Below are 12,380 nucleotides of genomic sequence, written 5' to 3'. Positions count from 1 at the left end.
AAGCAGTGAACAAAATCGTCATAAAAAATTACACATGCCTGCCTCAGCTCTCCGACGTTTTGGACGGAAACGTACTGCAATAAGGACACCTAGAAGCATTGCAAGATATAGTCCATTATTATTTCTACATCTGCTTCTCCGCGAATCTACCTAGCTAGGTAGATTCGCGGAGACTGCAGCTGGGTATGAGCCGTTGAAATACTGAATACGACATTTTGTTTCGTGTTCATGGGCGGTGCCGAATAGCCAGTGCCCTGTTACTCTGTTAGAGAATCTTTCTTTGGTCATAGTATTTAGTATTAGCAAAGTCATTATGTTGTATATATACTGTAATATAATCTATAGAATAACAGACCTTCGTTGGTGCTATGCGTTGGTTCAACAGGGCGACCTGTACTAGTTAAGTTGATGCATCAGTTGATTCAATATTGAGACAGAACCAAAGTATTGTACTATGCAACAATAGAGAATGCGACAAGCCAAAGACAGTCTACAGTACAGTCTTGGATAAGCAAACATCTCACGAAATCAGTCAATCTTCTGTATAAAAGCAAGCTTGTCGCGAAAACTCGACATATATTAAACCAGTATAAGTTGTTATATAACTGCAAACGTTTCTACAGAACGTGAAAAAATTCTGACACAAACCTGAAGCTTGTCAGGTGATAATTCCATTTATTACCAGCCATTGATGACCTTATCCTTATGCAACACTGTTGAAAAGTAAAGAAATTTTCGATAGCGCGTAGTTCGGCTGCAATTTCAGTTTTGCTCTGTTTTCACATAATGGTACTGGTTTATGGGACACCGCTTTTTTTCCGTTATTTCGGTCTGGAAGCTCGATTTTCCAATTACGGCAATACAGTAATCGTTAAGAGAGACAATGGTGAATGGTGGCTGGGATACGTTCAAGATATTGATGGAGATCTGTTTTATATAAATTTCGACAGTAGCACCGCCGGCCCATCATGGATCCATGCTCGTCATATCTGGCCGCACGAATATTTTAAAGGTGGAAGCTCGGTTTATATGGGCCAACGCGTGCAAGTAGCAGTGCGTAACGAACCGGGTGGGCCATTTATATTTCGGGCAGGCCGAATTGCTTATGTGCCACTGCAAAAATACTCTATATGCTGGAATGTAAATTTGGATGAGCATCTATCCGGCGATCATTTGTCTAATTGTAAGTGCAAATTCGTTTACGAGTCCCAGATTGTCATGGAGTTACCGCTCGCGGAAGAGCTATGCTTTTATCGAAATAATGCAACGTTCGTGTACAAGAAATACGTCATACCTTTTAAGCAAGCTTATCTGATAAGAAATCTGGATGCCGTGTCTGGTTGTATTTTTCCTGCGCCCCGTCCTCCAAGCAAAATTGTGCGGTGGAGCGTTTTTGCCTCTCGATTTTTTGTGGAGTTTGGTACGGATTTTGTCAGTTTTGTTGTTGCTGAAGGACGTGACACAATCGGGGGCCAGGAAATTATTGATAGCGAGGATTACCTTAAGCGTAAAAGCCTTCTAGCCGCTTGTGAAAGCCTTCTAGCCGTTCAACCTCCGCCTGGGGCCCAAAGGTCAACTCAGCTTAACTACAACTGCCACGGTAACGAACGTGTTTGTAATAAATGGTACTCGAAATCTGCACAGCCTGTAGAAATAAACACTACTTACTTACACTACATTGCGATTGTTTTATTATTGTCGTTTACTGTTTACGCCTTCTCCAAGCTGGAGCATGGCAGACAAAGGCTACAACAAGCAAAATGTCGCAGATTTCTTTACATTCGCTTTACATGCATTGTAAAGCTTAAGCGATTGTGAGTACTGCCGTTTGTTTTCTTCAAATTTTCGTGTGGAAAAAGCGCCGTAAATACAAAAACCATTTTTAACACAGTTTAGAGAGTACACAGTACACACAGTACGTACATTTGTTACGGAGAATACAGTTGACACGACGCAATAATACAATATACGAGTATTCTCATTGTATGAATACGAGTATATGTTGTACAGTTTTTGTTTTCTCATTGTATGAATACGAGTATAATTATGTTGTACAGTTTTTGTGCTTAGTTATTGCAACACTCCCTGGCCATAATTTGACATCCACCTTGCTTTGACCACACGTCCACAACTAAAAACCGCAGAAGAGGCGTGATTGGCGGAGTGATCCCGCTCATTCTTATTACTGATAAGCGGAAGCAGCAGATTTTATTTGTAACCTCATACGAAAAAGTTAACAAATCAATAAATGGGATGTCCATAAAAAACTATCATAACAGATAAGCATAGAACTTTGGGAACGTACCGACGATCCCGCCCGGGTGCTGTCGCGCATAAAATTATGTAGCGCAATGCATGCTAATTGTAAGACAACGTATTCGGATGCCTCCGGTGTGGGTGTGTATTCCATTGACTTGAGCCAGCGAGCTACCAAAATGCCAAAAGCATTTCGGACAGCTTTATCGCGCTCGCGAAGTTCTTTCAGATCTCGATTCCACAGTATTTCGCGTTCGTGAACGGCTTGAATAAAATACAGAATTCCTGGTCCGTATTACGACGCAATTTTCAGGAGGCTGACGGGCGCACGTTTTTGGCCATTTTATTAAGCGGCTTCACCGTTTACGAAAAATCAATTCTACCAGCTGATCTGATCACCAACTCTTTTTTATTACATCATAAATTCATGATATCAAGTCGTTAGCATTAATTAATCAAGTATCATTAACTCCACGCAACACTATACACATATAATTAATTATATTATGATTATGGTGATTCTAGCAAAACTGCCCAATGGCCAGTTTGCTACGATTGTTGTAAAGGAAGGAAAGCCCTTCCCTCCTACAACATCGATCTAAAAACAAATTTTTCTAAATACAACATTTTTCTTACAACTGTTTGTCGCTTTCGAGAATTACAGCAAATAATGTTACAGCAAAGATGACTCGCGCACATACTTTTTTTTTGATTGTTGTAAGATTTCTTCACTGTAATCCGAATTACGATTGAAGTATGGACCTAGCATTAGGCTATGCTAATGGGCGGCATTTTGCTTGTTGTCACAACTCACAAGCTATTTTTGTAGAACTGAGCGTGTGTAATTGTACTTAAAAATGTATGAAAAACAAGTAAAAGTATATGGATGAGGTATTGTGGCAGCCGCACATGCGCGGTTGCCGCTGCAGTAAGCTTGGTGTAGTACAGTACTGGTACTAATGTACAATGGATCGCGTGGCGTGGCTTATCATTAAGTGTTTCGTCACTGGTTTTTTACAACGTTAATACTAAAAACAGTTCAGCTCATTTCTAAATTTTCAAGTATTCTGAAAAGAGGAAGGTGTGTTTAACACGATGAAACAAGAAATAGGAAGAAAATCGGTACTGGAGCAAAATAATCCCAGCCTGGCAACTGGAAGGTATGTCGCCCATTCACTTTACATACACAGGTGGCCACTTGTAGGTTTTCACGGTAGCAAGGTGGATAGGGTGTACACCATACACCTATAACCATACACCTTTAACCATACACCTTGACGGTAGGTTAACTACGAGTAGATACTGCAGAAGGTTAACTACGTTCAGCTGGTTGTTTTGTCAAATACAGTATTTAATGTTCACTTACTCTTCCTATAGGTATATTTTAGCGTAGTCTTTGTAAATAGAACCAAAAAACTACCTCAGAGTATGTCACATGCCACAATTTGCCGAACGCCGCCTAAAGGTCACTCTGCTGATGGCGTTATCACGTATTACTAGAAACTTTTGCTCATACAGATCGGTTGCATAAGGACAGTCTGTATTCGATGTCGCGTTTAGTAATACTTTATTTTCGGAGCTCGCTAATAATATTTCAGCCATAATCTAGTTTTAATAACAAGAAACTGTTGTAGACACCAATATGGAGGGCTTCCCAATTAACGATCTTCCTCAGCCCATTTTGGTTGCAGTTCTTCTTCATTTCCATGCGCGTGTCCAAGGAAGGATGCACAGGCAGGTCAACGATTTTTGAACGTTCAGACTCTGTACGAAATTTCATTAAAACGTACAATAAGCATGCTGATTCATTAAATGCTGCAACTAAATAAGTCCGGTGGTGTTTTAATGATTTGTTTAATTTGACGAAATATTGCACAGCACTTTTACTACAGGTGCAAAAGATGACAGTAGTAGTGATCAGCATTATTTAATCAATAGTGGTCAGTAGAAGTATTGTTACTGACGTCACATAACATTCTGAGACATATTCGGGTTTCGAGATAACTACTTCTACTGTACCCAACCAGGGTCCGGTCACTGGCTCCAGGCTCCGAAAAATTTCATTTTTTGCAGGAAGACAGAGTAGCCCTTGGGCGCACTTAAAAAATTTTTTCATTGACCATGGTCATGTGGGCGTGGCTAAACTTAATTCCAGTGCATTAGTACGAGTACATATACAGCACAATGTATTGGGAATACCGTAATAGTGTAGCATACAATGTCACAGGTTTGCAAGAGATACGTGCTATTAAAAGTCCGATCCTTTCTAATTCTTCTACAAAATTACTGCTGTTAATAATCGAGAAGAATTTAACAGAAATTGTGAAACTAGTGAGTAGTAATAACGCGTATTGTATTAATGCCAAGGACCAACAGACATGTGCGATACTCTATCGCGGGGCGAATTCCCGTCTCGTACAAACTAGTACTGTACTATATAATTCTTCTCGGTGATTTTTAGAAGAATTAAGAAGGATCTGACTACTGATTACATGTTTTGGTCAAAAGTCAAAATCCTCTGACATTGTCCGGTACGGTATTCCCAATACATAGTGCTGTATCTGTATGTACAATATAAATCAGTGGATGAGTGGAATTAAGTTTAGCCACGCCCACTTAAACATGGCCGATGAAAATATTTTTTCAAGTATACCCAAAGGATACACTGTTTTCCTGCAAAAAAAGAAATTTTTCGGAGCCGGGAGCCGGTGACCGGGCCCTCGTAAGTGTAGTTTACCCAGTACTGCTGTTTCACGACGCGTTATGTTTTCTTACGTTTTTTTTTCAGAGTGTGCATGTTGTGGCACTTAATGCTGCCGGATCATCTCGTCACCACCAACGTCTTAGTTGATATCAGCGTAAAAATCGATGACAGGGATGTTACACAGAACCAACTCCTTGCTTTTAAATATATGAACTCCCTTTACAATGACGAGTTTAATCTCACGATGGTTTTGGATCAAATGATCACCAGTCGCACGAAAACGCTTACCCTTGTCGATCTTACGGTTAGCGGCAAAACGGAATTTGAAAACCGCGCGTACATCACAACGAAAGTTCTGCTTGCCAAAAGAATCAGAGTCCCTGTAATCATTATCAGAAACTGCCGGAATCGGTACGGGGAGTTAATAAAGAATACAGCAACAACTGAAAATTACGAATGCCAAAATTTCTCAAAACTGGTGGACGTTTGTGATAAGCTGCTGATAGTAAATCATGAATTTACCGCTGGTACTTTTTTCCGTGAACAAGCATTGTGCTTGGAAGAGCCACAAGTAATTCCAGAGACTGATCGACCTTTTGTGCGGCCTTATTGCCACGACAGAGGAAGTCGGGTGGTTAAAATCGACCGTCTCCTTCTACGCTCCACGGAAACAATAGAGCAACACGTCCGACTTCTCTTATTGGCAGCTAATAACAGTTATCCGCTTGTAAACAAGTTCATCTATGACAAAATGACATGTATACACAAGCGTTGGCTACAAACCCTGGCTTACCCGGAAGAATGGGTCGCAGTCCGAAACTTTCTTAACCTGTGAGTAAAATAATGATATTAGGTAAGTGCACCGCTTTAGCTGGCACTATTAGACCGAAGCGAGCCAGCAACTGAGTTCTGTACAAAAACATTTAGGTTATTGTTATACTCGTGTTGATTAAAATTGGAAGTATATTTCGTATTAAGAGTTAACATACTGTGCTGCGCCCGTATTTTTGCCACATTTGTGACTTTGCCACTACATTTTTCGATCTTACCACAGATTTGTTGTGGTATATGTGAAAAAATTTGGTAACGCTTTTACGCCGTACTTTTTTGGTACGTGACATTCGCTGGTTGAAAATGGAGGAGCTCGTCATTGCTACAAATGTACAACAAATCGTAGTCACCTGGCGATAGTATATCGAGGGTACTATCATACTCCCAGCGACGCTAAAATTTGCTGACGAGCTCGAGCGGGCATATTTCCAGTGCAAGTTTCAGGTTGCCCGGAAAAACAGTAAAGGGTGGCAACATTACGGAGATGGAGTTCGTTTCCCAGATGACCCACACTTTACTAATTTGGATAGATTCGGTTCGTTTCGAATCACAAATACTCGAAGTCCTACTTTAGTTAACGATTGCGAGACCGACGGGAATATTACTGCATGACCGACCGAAAGCGCCGTATTCTTGTACTTACTAGAAACAGCATCGGCTACGCCTCCGCGTTTCTTGTGGTCCACGGCCGCTTTATTTCATTTCGAATAAATATTTATTAGTATAGGTCATATCCATATTTCGTCAAAACACAACACCGGAATAACACATATTTTATGTAAAAACCGTTATATATAAAAATCAGTTCATGGTTCTTTCAACCTCGCAAGCATCACTTTGGCTGTACAGATAATTTTTATTCTATCTCTCTACAGTTCATGTTAACACTTTACACTTGCTAACGACTTTAAAAAGATTGAAATGAAAGTTTAGCCGTTTGGACGGTGATTAAATTTGATCATAATCATCGTTCATTTTTTATCCAAGTTAATAGTTTCTAGTTAGAACATACTAAATTATTGATTTTCTGCTCTGTGCATCCACATTTCGAAAATTTTTTAAGGTGACCTTTTTATCTTTTTACCGGCACCTTTACCGGCATGTGCGAGAGGGAAGGGGTGGGGAGCTGACCTTTTTTAAATTAATTGCATGTGACACGGTTTGTAGCCGTGCTTAATCGAATGGCGTTTACAGTGTTTTCTATTTCTCTCTAGTTTTTCTAATCCAGAGGTTACCGGGTTGTTGCATTATAGATCTTGTTACTTGATAGGGCTTACTGTATGTTTTCTGTAATACTCTAATTACGATTAATTAATACAATAAATACTATGATATTATTATGATACTATAACTTTTTATTCTTTATTAATATTTATTCTAGTCTTAATATTAGATTTTTATTAATATTTTTCTTTGTTGTGTGACCGGCGAACAGATTAGTGCGTGACCGACGGATAGACGAAATTCCAGTTTCCTTGAACACAGAGCACCTTCGCTTCGCTTCTGTCGATAATTGACTACCAGAATTTCAATGATGCTACTTGCGGAACAATAAATAAATTGTAATAATCAGTACGTGATATACGAGCAGTGTTTACTGCAGTATCATTATTTTGTGTGCTAACAGGTTCAGTGGATTTCACTTGGATGGAACTCCGCACCGATGGGATGCAATGGATCTCCGGGAGTTAGACATAACCGCATTGAGCAAAATTACTTTAGCGGCGATAGACGAAATTTTTAAAGATGCAGACAATGACTGAATTGCAAGGATTACGAATAGCTGTTTCTGCCTCTTTATTAACACAAGCCAGTCACAGTGCAAATTTTTTTATTAAAACAATTTTCTGCCTTGCATCCCCTAGCTGCAGTATTTGAGTACGAGTATTAATCGTTGTCGCGACTCGCTTACAGTACTGTACTTACTACCCTAATTAGTAGTTACTAGTACATTATACTTCAGCTGTTGCTTTTTCTGTTGTTACTCGTACTGTAAAGTGCTTTTGTACTTCCTTTTCTACGTAAACCACAAAATTGTGGAAAACTGAAAGAACAGCGCGGCTACTGTATCGCTGTATCGACTCATTTTGCTGTGTCGAAGTGGTGAGCCAGTCAAAGGCCCCCATTTTTTTCGCCATCGAACGGTGAAAATATATTTTCCGATCATAATCGTTTGCAATGTAAATTTGCCCAACCCTTCTTTCCATTTTGTATAACTCGTTTGGTAATATAAAGCGAGTGCAAAAATTAAAACTTATAACTGCAGGTAAGTACAGAACTTTATAAGTTGTATGAACGAAGGCGAAGCGTAAAATTCTGTTATATTCTATATACGGCAGTAGGTACCAAAGTTCACAGTAGACGATAATATTCTCTGGAAAAATTTCTCTTTCCCTTAAACTGATTGCAGAGATATAAGGCCTGAATGTGAAATTTTTCCCCCAAAGCGGACAAATTTTCTCATTAGCTTCCGACTTGCTTGTTTGTTTCCGGATCAGTCACCAATCAGTCGAAACACGCGCAGTTAGTGCGTAGAGACCTTATAATTTATTTTTAGAACTTTTTCTCCCTTCCTGTTTTTTTGTCATTTTGCGATCTTTCAAACTGCAGACTAAGCTCGAAAGAACGGCTTAATAATTTTAAATCCCAGTTTGACCACGAACACCGCTGCCGCCTTTTATATCCCAGTTTAACAATCAGATACGAACCGAGTCATAGTAACCTTTTTTACTATTATAGCCGGCGTCCCCTGCGGCGCGGCCCTCTGATACGTTATAATATAACAAACTAAAGGAATGATTACGAATTTTCTAAATGTACCTTGTCATTTAATGATGAAGCATTTTACCTTATTGTTAGCTTGAATCAGCGCTGTGATGGATTTGTACTGCCAGTATTGTGAAAAACAAAATGAGGTTCACAGAGAGCGTAACCTAAAATTACGGTTGCACTGAAAGATTTTACTGAAAGCAAAAACTACATGCCCCGAATTATTTCAAATTTTTTTTCAAATAAGTCTTCCATCTTGCACAACAACAACTGGCGGTTCCGTAGGCTTATACGTTGTCGTCCGGGGCCGCTTTTCCTTCCAGTACTGAAACAGTGTCTTGAGTCCAGGTAAATCTTCCAAACCTTTACCGGAAACGGCCATTGCATTTCCCGATAGCGGCGCATTCTGATCTTTATCCAAAAAAATCGTCCGGTGGTGTTTTTTGGCATCGAACCGGTGATAATTTAGGTACAATAGCATCATTACGGAAAAAACCAAAATGCCAAAGATATACCGCCCCATATCGTGATGCAACAAGCGGAGCGACGTAGTCAGAATCAACGCCAATAAGAAAATGGCTATTGAGATCCGGAAGCATGCCGGTAAGGTCAACCTATCTATGCAACAAGAACATTTACATTCGACCAAACTCCCTGCGTCCAAGAAATCTTTCCACGGAATTTGTATGAGATTCTTGAACGCTACAATGAACAGATAATAGTAAAGCATGTGAGTCACGTACGTAGATTTTCAGAAGCGAAAACAACCGATTTCAACGCTTCTGTACGGCGTAGACGTCCAGGCCAATGACGAGTGCCATTAATTTTTGGTTTCTTACTTGACAGTCAGTTGTTTGAAGGCTGAGGTGATTAATATTTGTTTGACAAACAAAAATTAATTTTGTTCAGCAATCGAATTTTAACATTCGTTGCATCATATGTCTGGCAGTTTCAAGAGCAGCCAAAAAATTAATTCAAACAATTTCCAACATAAAATGAATTTTGTCCTTTTTGCAAACATATCCACATATAACCACAGGTCCACAAATACACTTATCCACAAGTATCTGCTTTTTATTTTCGGTAACAATTCTATAAGATAACCAACGATTCGTTCCAGAAAAAGATTTCACAGTTGTAACAAGTCCGCACACTAAACTCCAATTAATCCCAAGCCGCAGACGGTTTAAAATAGTACCGAAAAAATCCTGACTTCGATATTAAAGACATTATACGCTTTCATCGCTATGTTGTGCAAGAAAAGGCACCGGAAGAAGACTTTGCACCAAAGATTACAAGTACTCGTATTTGCATGGAATCTTTCGTGACCAAAAAGGACAATGGTATTTCCCCTTACACTACCATTGCTATCACAGATAAAACCCAGAAAATTCCCTGCCACATTCATTCCTTTCCGACGCGCGACTACGCAAAACATGGCTTAGTTATTGTGTGGCATTTATCCTCCCAGTATTTATACTGCTCCGTTGGTGGCATGTAGCGGACAGCAAGTAGGTCCTTCTTCGGACAGCCGATCTTTTTATTCTTGTCAATTATATAATCATATTCATATGATTCATGGTTCAGTCGTGGGACTTTGGCTGCGTCGGCCACGATGCCGGTGAAGAAAACATCCTCCAGTGGCATTTGCTTCATAGTTTTGGCTTTGTCCACCAAAGTTTTGAGAATCTTTTGCGGGATAGCGTACATCATACTTGTCATGTACTGCAAAAATAAAATTCAAGTTATGCAGATTGTACAAAAGAGGAAAAATACACCAGAAGATGGCTGCTATGTCGGATGTTGTACAGCGACACGAAAACCATTTCTTCTCCAGGGACACGAATACATAACTCAGCACAAGCCATGAACAATGTTTCAAACAAAATAATAATTCTCACTCGCTAAACAAGCCTAGCCACTTGTGTGCAGTTACAAAATAAATCTATCCTTTTATACATCGTTTAACATCACATCACTGCAAAAAATTTTCTGACGCTTTAATTAGCCTAAAACGTAAGAATTTGCACCAGAAGTACCTGTCTCAAACCCTGAATTGAACCCTAACCTAATTCGATAACTGAAAAATCCCTTTGAGCAACTCAGTAAACTCCACGAAGGATAGCAGAATCTAGCAAAATAGTTTGTAAACAAGCCGGAGCTGTTATTGTACGTGGTACAATGTGGTTATCAAATAACTATTATGCAAGAAAAAATAAAGAACGAAAATTCTTTCAAAAGAAACAATTCTCGATTAGAATCTAAATTGTGAAACTGAATTATCACAACGTGCACTTCAATAAGCAAGTTCAGTCTGATTTACCTCGGGATACGTATCGTCGATCCAGTCATCCCTGGACACATAGAAGAAACTCTGCGGATCCCGGAACACCACACTACCTCCGTAAACGCGATGTCCCATAATAGAATCACCCTTCTGCTCCTTAATCCACTTGGTGAAATCCGGCAGATTCACCCACACATGATCTTCCCCCTTGAGCGTGTACTCCGCATTGGGGCACTCGCGCAGACTCCACTCGAACGTCATCGTGGCCTTCTGCGTGGACGTCCGACTGTTGTCAATAAAATGGCCAAACTGTAGAATATCCTTAAACTGTCGCGCTTCATCGTCGACATGCGCTTGGATCTTTTTACACTCCGCCTGCGTCCCCGGGGTCTCATTCTGCAGCCCCAAAACGAAGATCAAACGGAACCCACAATCCGTGGTGGCCAGACTGCCCCACGTCTCGCGCATGGCTTTCCTGCGTTCAATTTGTTTGGCCCAGGTGAAAATGAAGATGACGAAGGTGAATTTGGAGGGTTTAGCCACCTGCTCGAAGGAGGTGCACGAGGGGGGCTCGTGATCGATTTTATTACTGAGCACGGTCAGTGAGGGGGGCGTGGGAATGGGCGCCGACAGATCCACCAAAATGCGGCCGTACTCGTCCGTAGTGTCAGGGAATTCATCGGACGGGGGTAGTTCGTTGTTGGTCTGACCACTGCCGTCCCGCAGCACCACACGTGTCGGGCCTGAAGAGCTGAAATTTCCCATGAAAAAACCAGCGATGAAGATCAGCGCTAATATCAGGGGGATCAGCAGTTTGGTGGGGATGGGTGCCATCTCGGTGATGGTGGTAAATTAAAATGGGATAAATATTAAAGGGATTTAAAAATCAACACAGAAAAATATAGGCCTGTTCCACTGCGATGACAGCTGGATCCAGCGTGAGTGGAAACAAAAACGTGGCACCAATAATTTCGGTCAGTGTTACGAGATGCGTGCTCTGCAAAAAAATTGGTTTGACATGCCACCACGTACAGTAACGTATCCTTGGGCTATTCATCGTAATGCATGCGCGTATCGTTTATTTTATGCTTACGCAGTTAGCAGTCTTCTTTTTTACCAAAACCGGTGAAAAGCGACAGAAGAAATAATAATTCCGTATACTTTATTTTAATACGTAGCTCGGAAAATAAAATTCTGCAATGAAATGGCAAAGTGTTTGCCGAATCCAGGCATAACTAGTGATAACACGTCAACGGGTATACGAGTATTTACGTACGTACTTCTACAATCTACAGTACACAATTATGTTTTATTTTACTTATTTGGAATTTTTAATTTTAAGTAGATTCAATTCGCTTGGGCATATTTCTTTGGTAAAAAGTTATTTAAGAATCACAAACCACGAAACTGTTCGGGACTGAAAAAGGAGCTTACAACATGTGTCATACCGGCAAGACAGCACTGGTCACAAGCAATTTTAAAAGTGCCGACGCACAGCCAAGCTGGAGCGCTTTTTTCGTCTTCACGCTGCCT

At 40.3% G+C, this 12,380-nt stretch overlaps 2 protein-coding genes across 3 annotated transcripts; one reads left to right on the top strand and one right to left on the bottom strand.

Moving 5' to 3' along the window:
* The first annotated feature begins 498 nt into the window (after positions 1-498).
* LOC129584650 (uncharacterized) lies at positions 499-7,642 on the top strand. Of its 2 annotated transcripts, none has more exons than XM_055476906.1 (4): positions 499-1,600; positions 3,891-3,990; positions 5,045-5,813; positions 7,419-7,642. In XM_055476906.1, the coding sequence occupies exons 1-3, from the start codon at positions 787-789 to the stop codon at positions 5,793-5,795; spliced, it is 1,665 nt and encodes a 554-aa protein (XP_055332881.1). In that variant the 5' UTR covers positions 499-786; the 3' UTR covers positions 5,796-5,813; positions 7,419-7,642. The 2 variants fall into 2 exon arrangements, with proteins under 2 accessions (XP_055332881.1, XP_055332880.1); XM_055476905.1 differs by having other exon boundaries at positions 502-1,600; positions 5,045-5,791.
* Positions 7,643-9,624: 1,982 nt separating this feature from the next.
* On the bottom strand, positions 9,625-11,994 carry LOC129584633 (beta-1,3-galactosyltransferase 5-like). Its single transcript, XM_055476873.1, has 2 exons — positions 10,884-11,994; positions 9,625-10,285 (listed from the first exon to the last, which is right to left on the bottom strand). Exons 1-2 carry the CDS (start codon positions 11,679-11,681, stop codon positions 9,986-9,988), a joined length of 1,098 nt encoding a protein of 365 aa, XP_055332848.1. The 5' UTR covers positions 11,682-11,994; the 3' UTR covers positions 9,625-9,985.
* Positions 11,995-12,380: the final 386 nt, after the last annotated feature.

The sequence above is a fragment of the Paramacrobiotus metropolitanus genome, unplaced genomic scaffold (genome assembly GCF_019649055.1).
Source record: "Paramacrobiotus metropolitanus isolate TYO unplaced genomic scaffold, Prichtersi_v1.0 Parri_scaffold0000014, whole genome shotgun sequence".
Taxonomy (NCBI): domain Eukaryota; kingdom Metazoa; phylum Tardigrada; class Eutardigrada; order Parachela; family Macrobiotidae; genus Paramacrobiotus; species Paramacrobiotus metropolitanus.
Note: the sequence above shows the minus strand (reverse complement) of the source record. Positions and strands in the feature narration are given on the sequence as shown.

Bases quoted from the DNA above. Each gene is read 5' to 3' on its own strand.
- LOC129584633 (XM_055476873.1), bottom strand. From the start codon at position 11,681: ATGGCACCCATCCCCACCAAACTGCTGATCCCCCTGATATTAGCGCTG. The intron at 10,286-10,883 runs GTAAATCAGACT...TTATTTTTGCAG, and splicing joins TCGACGATACGTATCCCGAG to TACATGACAAGTATGATGTA.
- LOC129584650 (XM_055476905.1), top strand. From the start codon at position 787: ATGGTACTGGTTTATGGGACACCGCTTTTTTTCCGTTATTTCGGTCTG. The intron at 1,601-3,890 runs GTAACGAACGTG...AAACTGTTGTAG, and splicing joins GCTTAACTACAACTGCCACG to ACACCAATATGGAGGGCTTC. The intron at 5,792-7,418 runs GTGAGTAAAATA...GTGTGCTAACAG, and splicing joins GTCCGAAACTTTCTTAACCT to GTTCAGTGGATTTCACTTGG.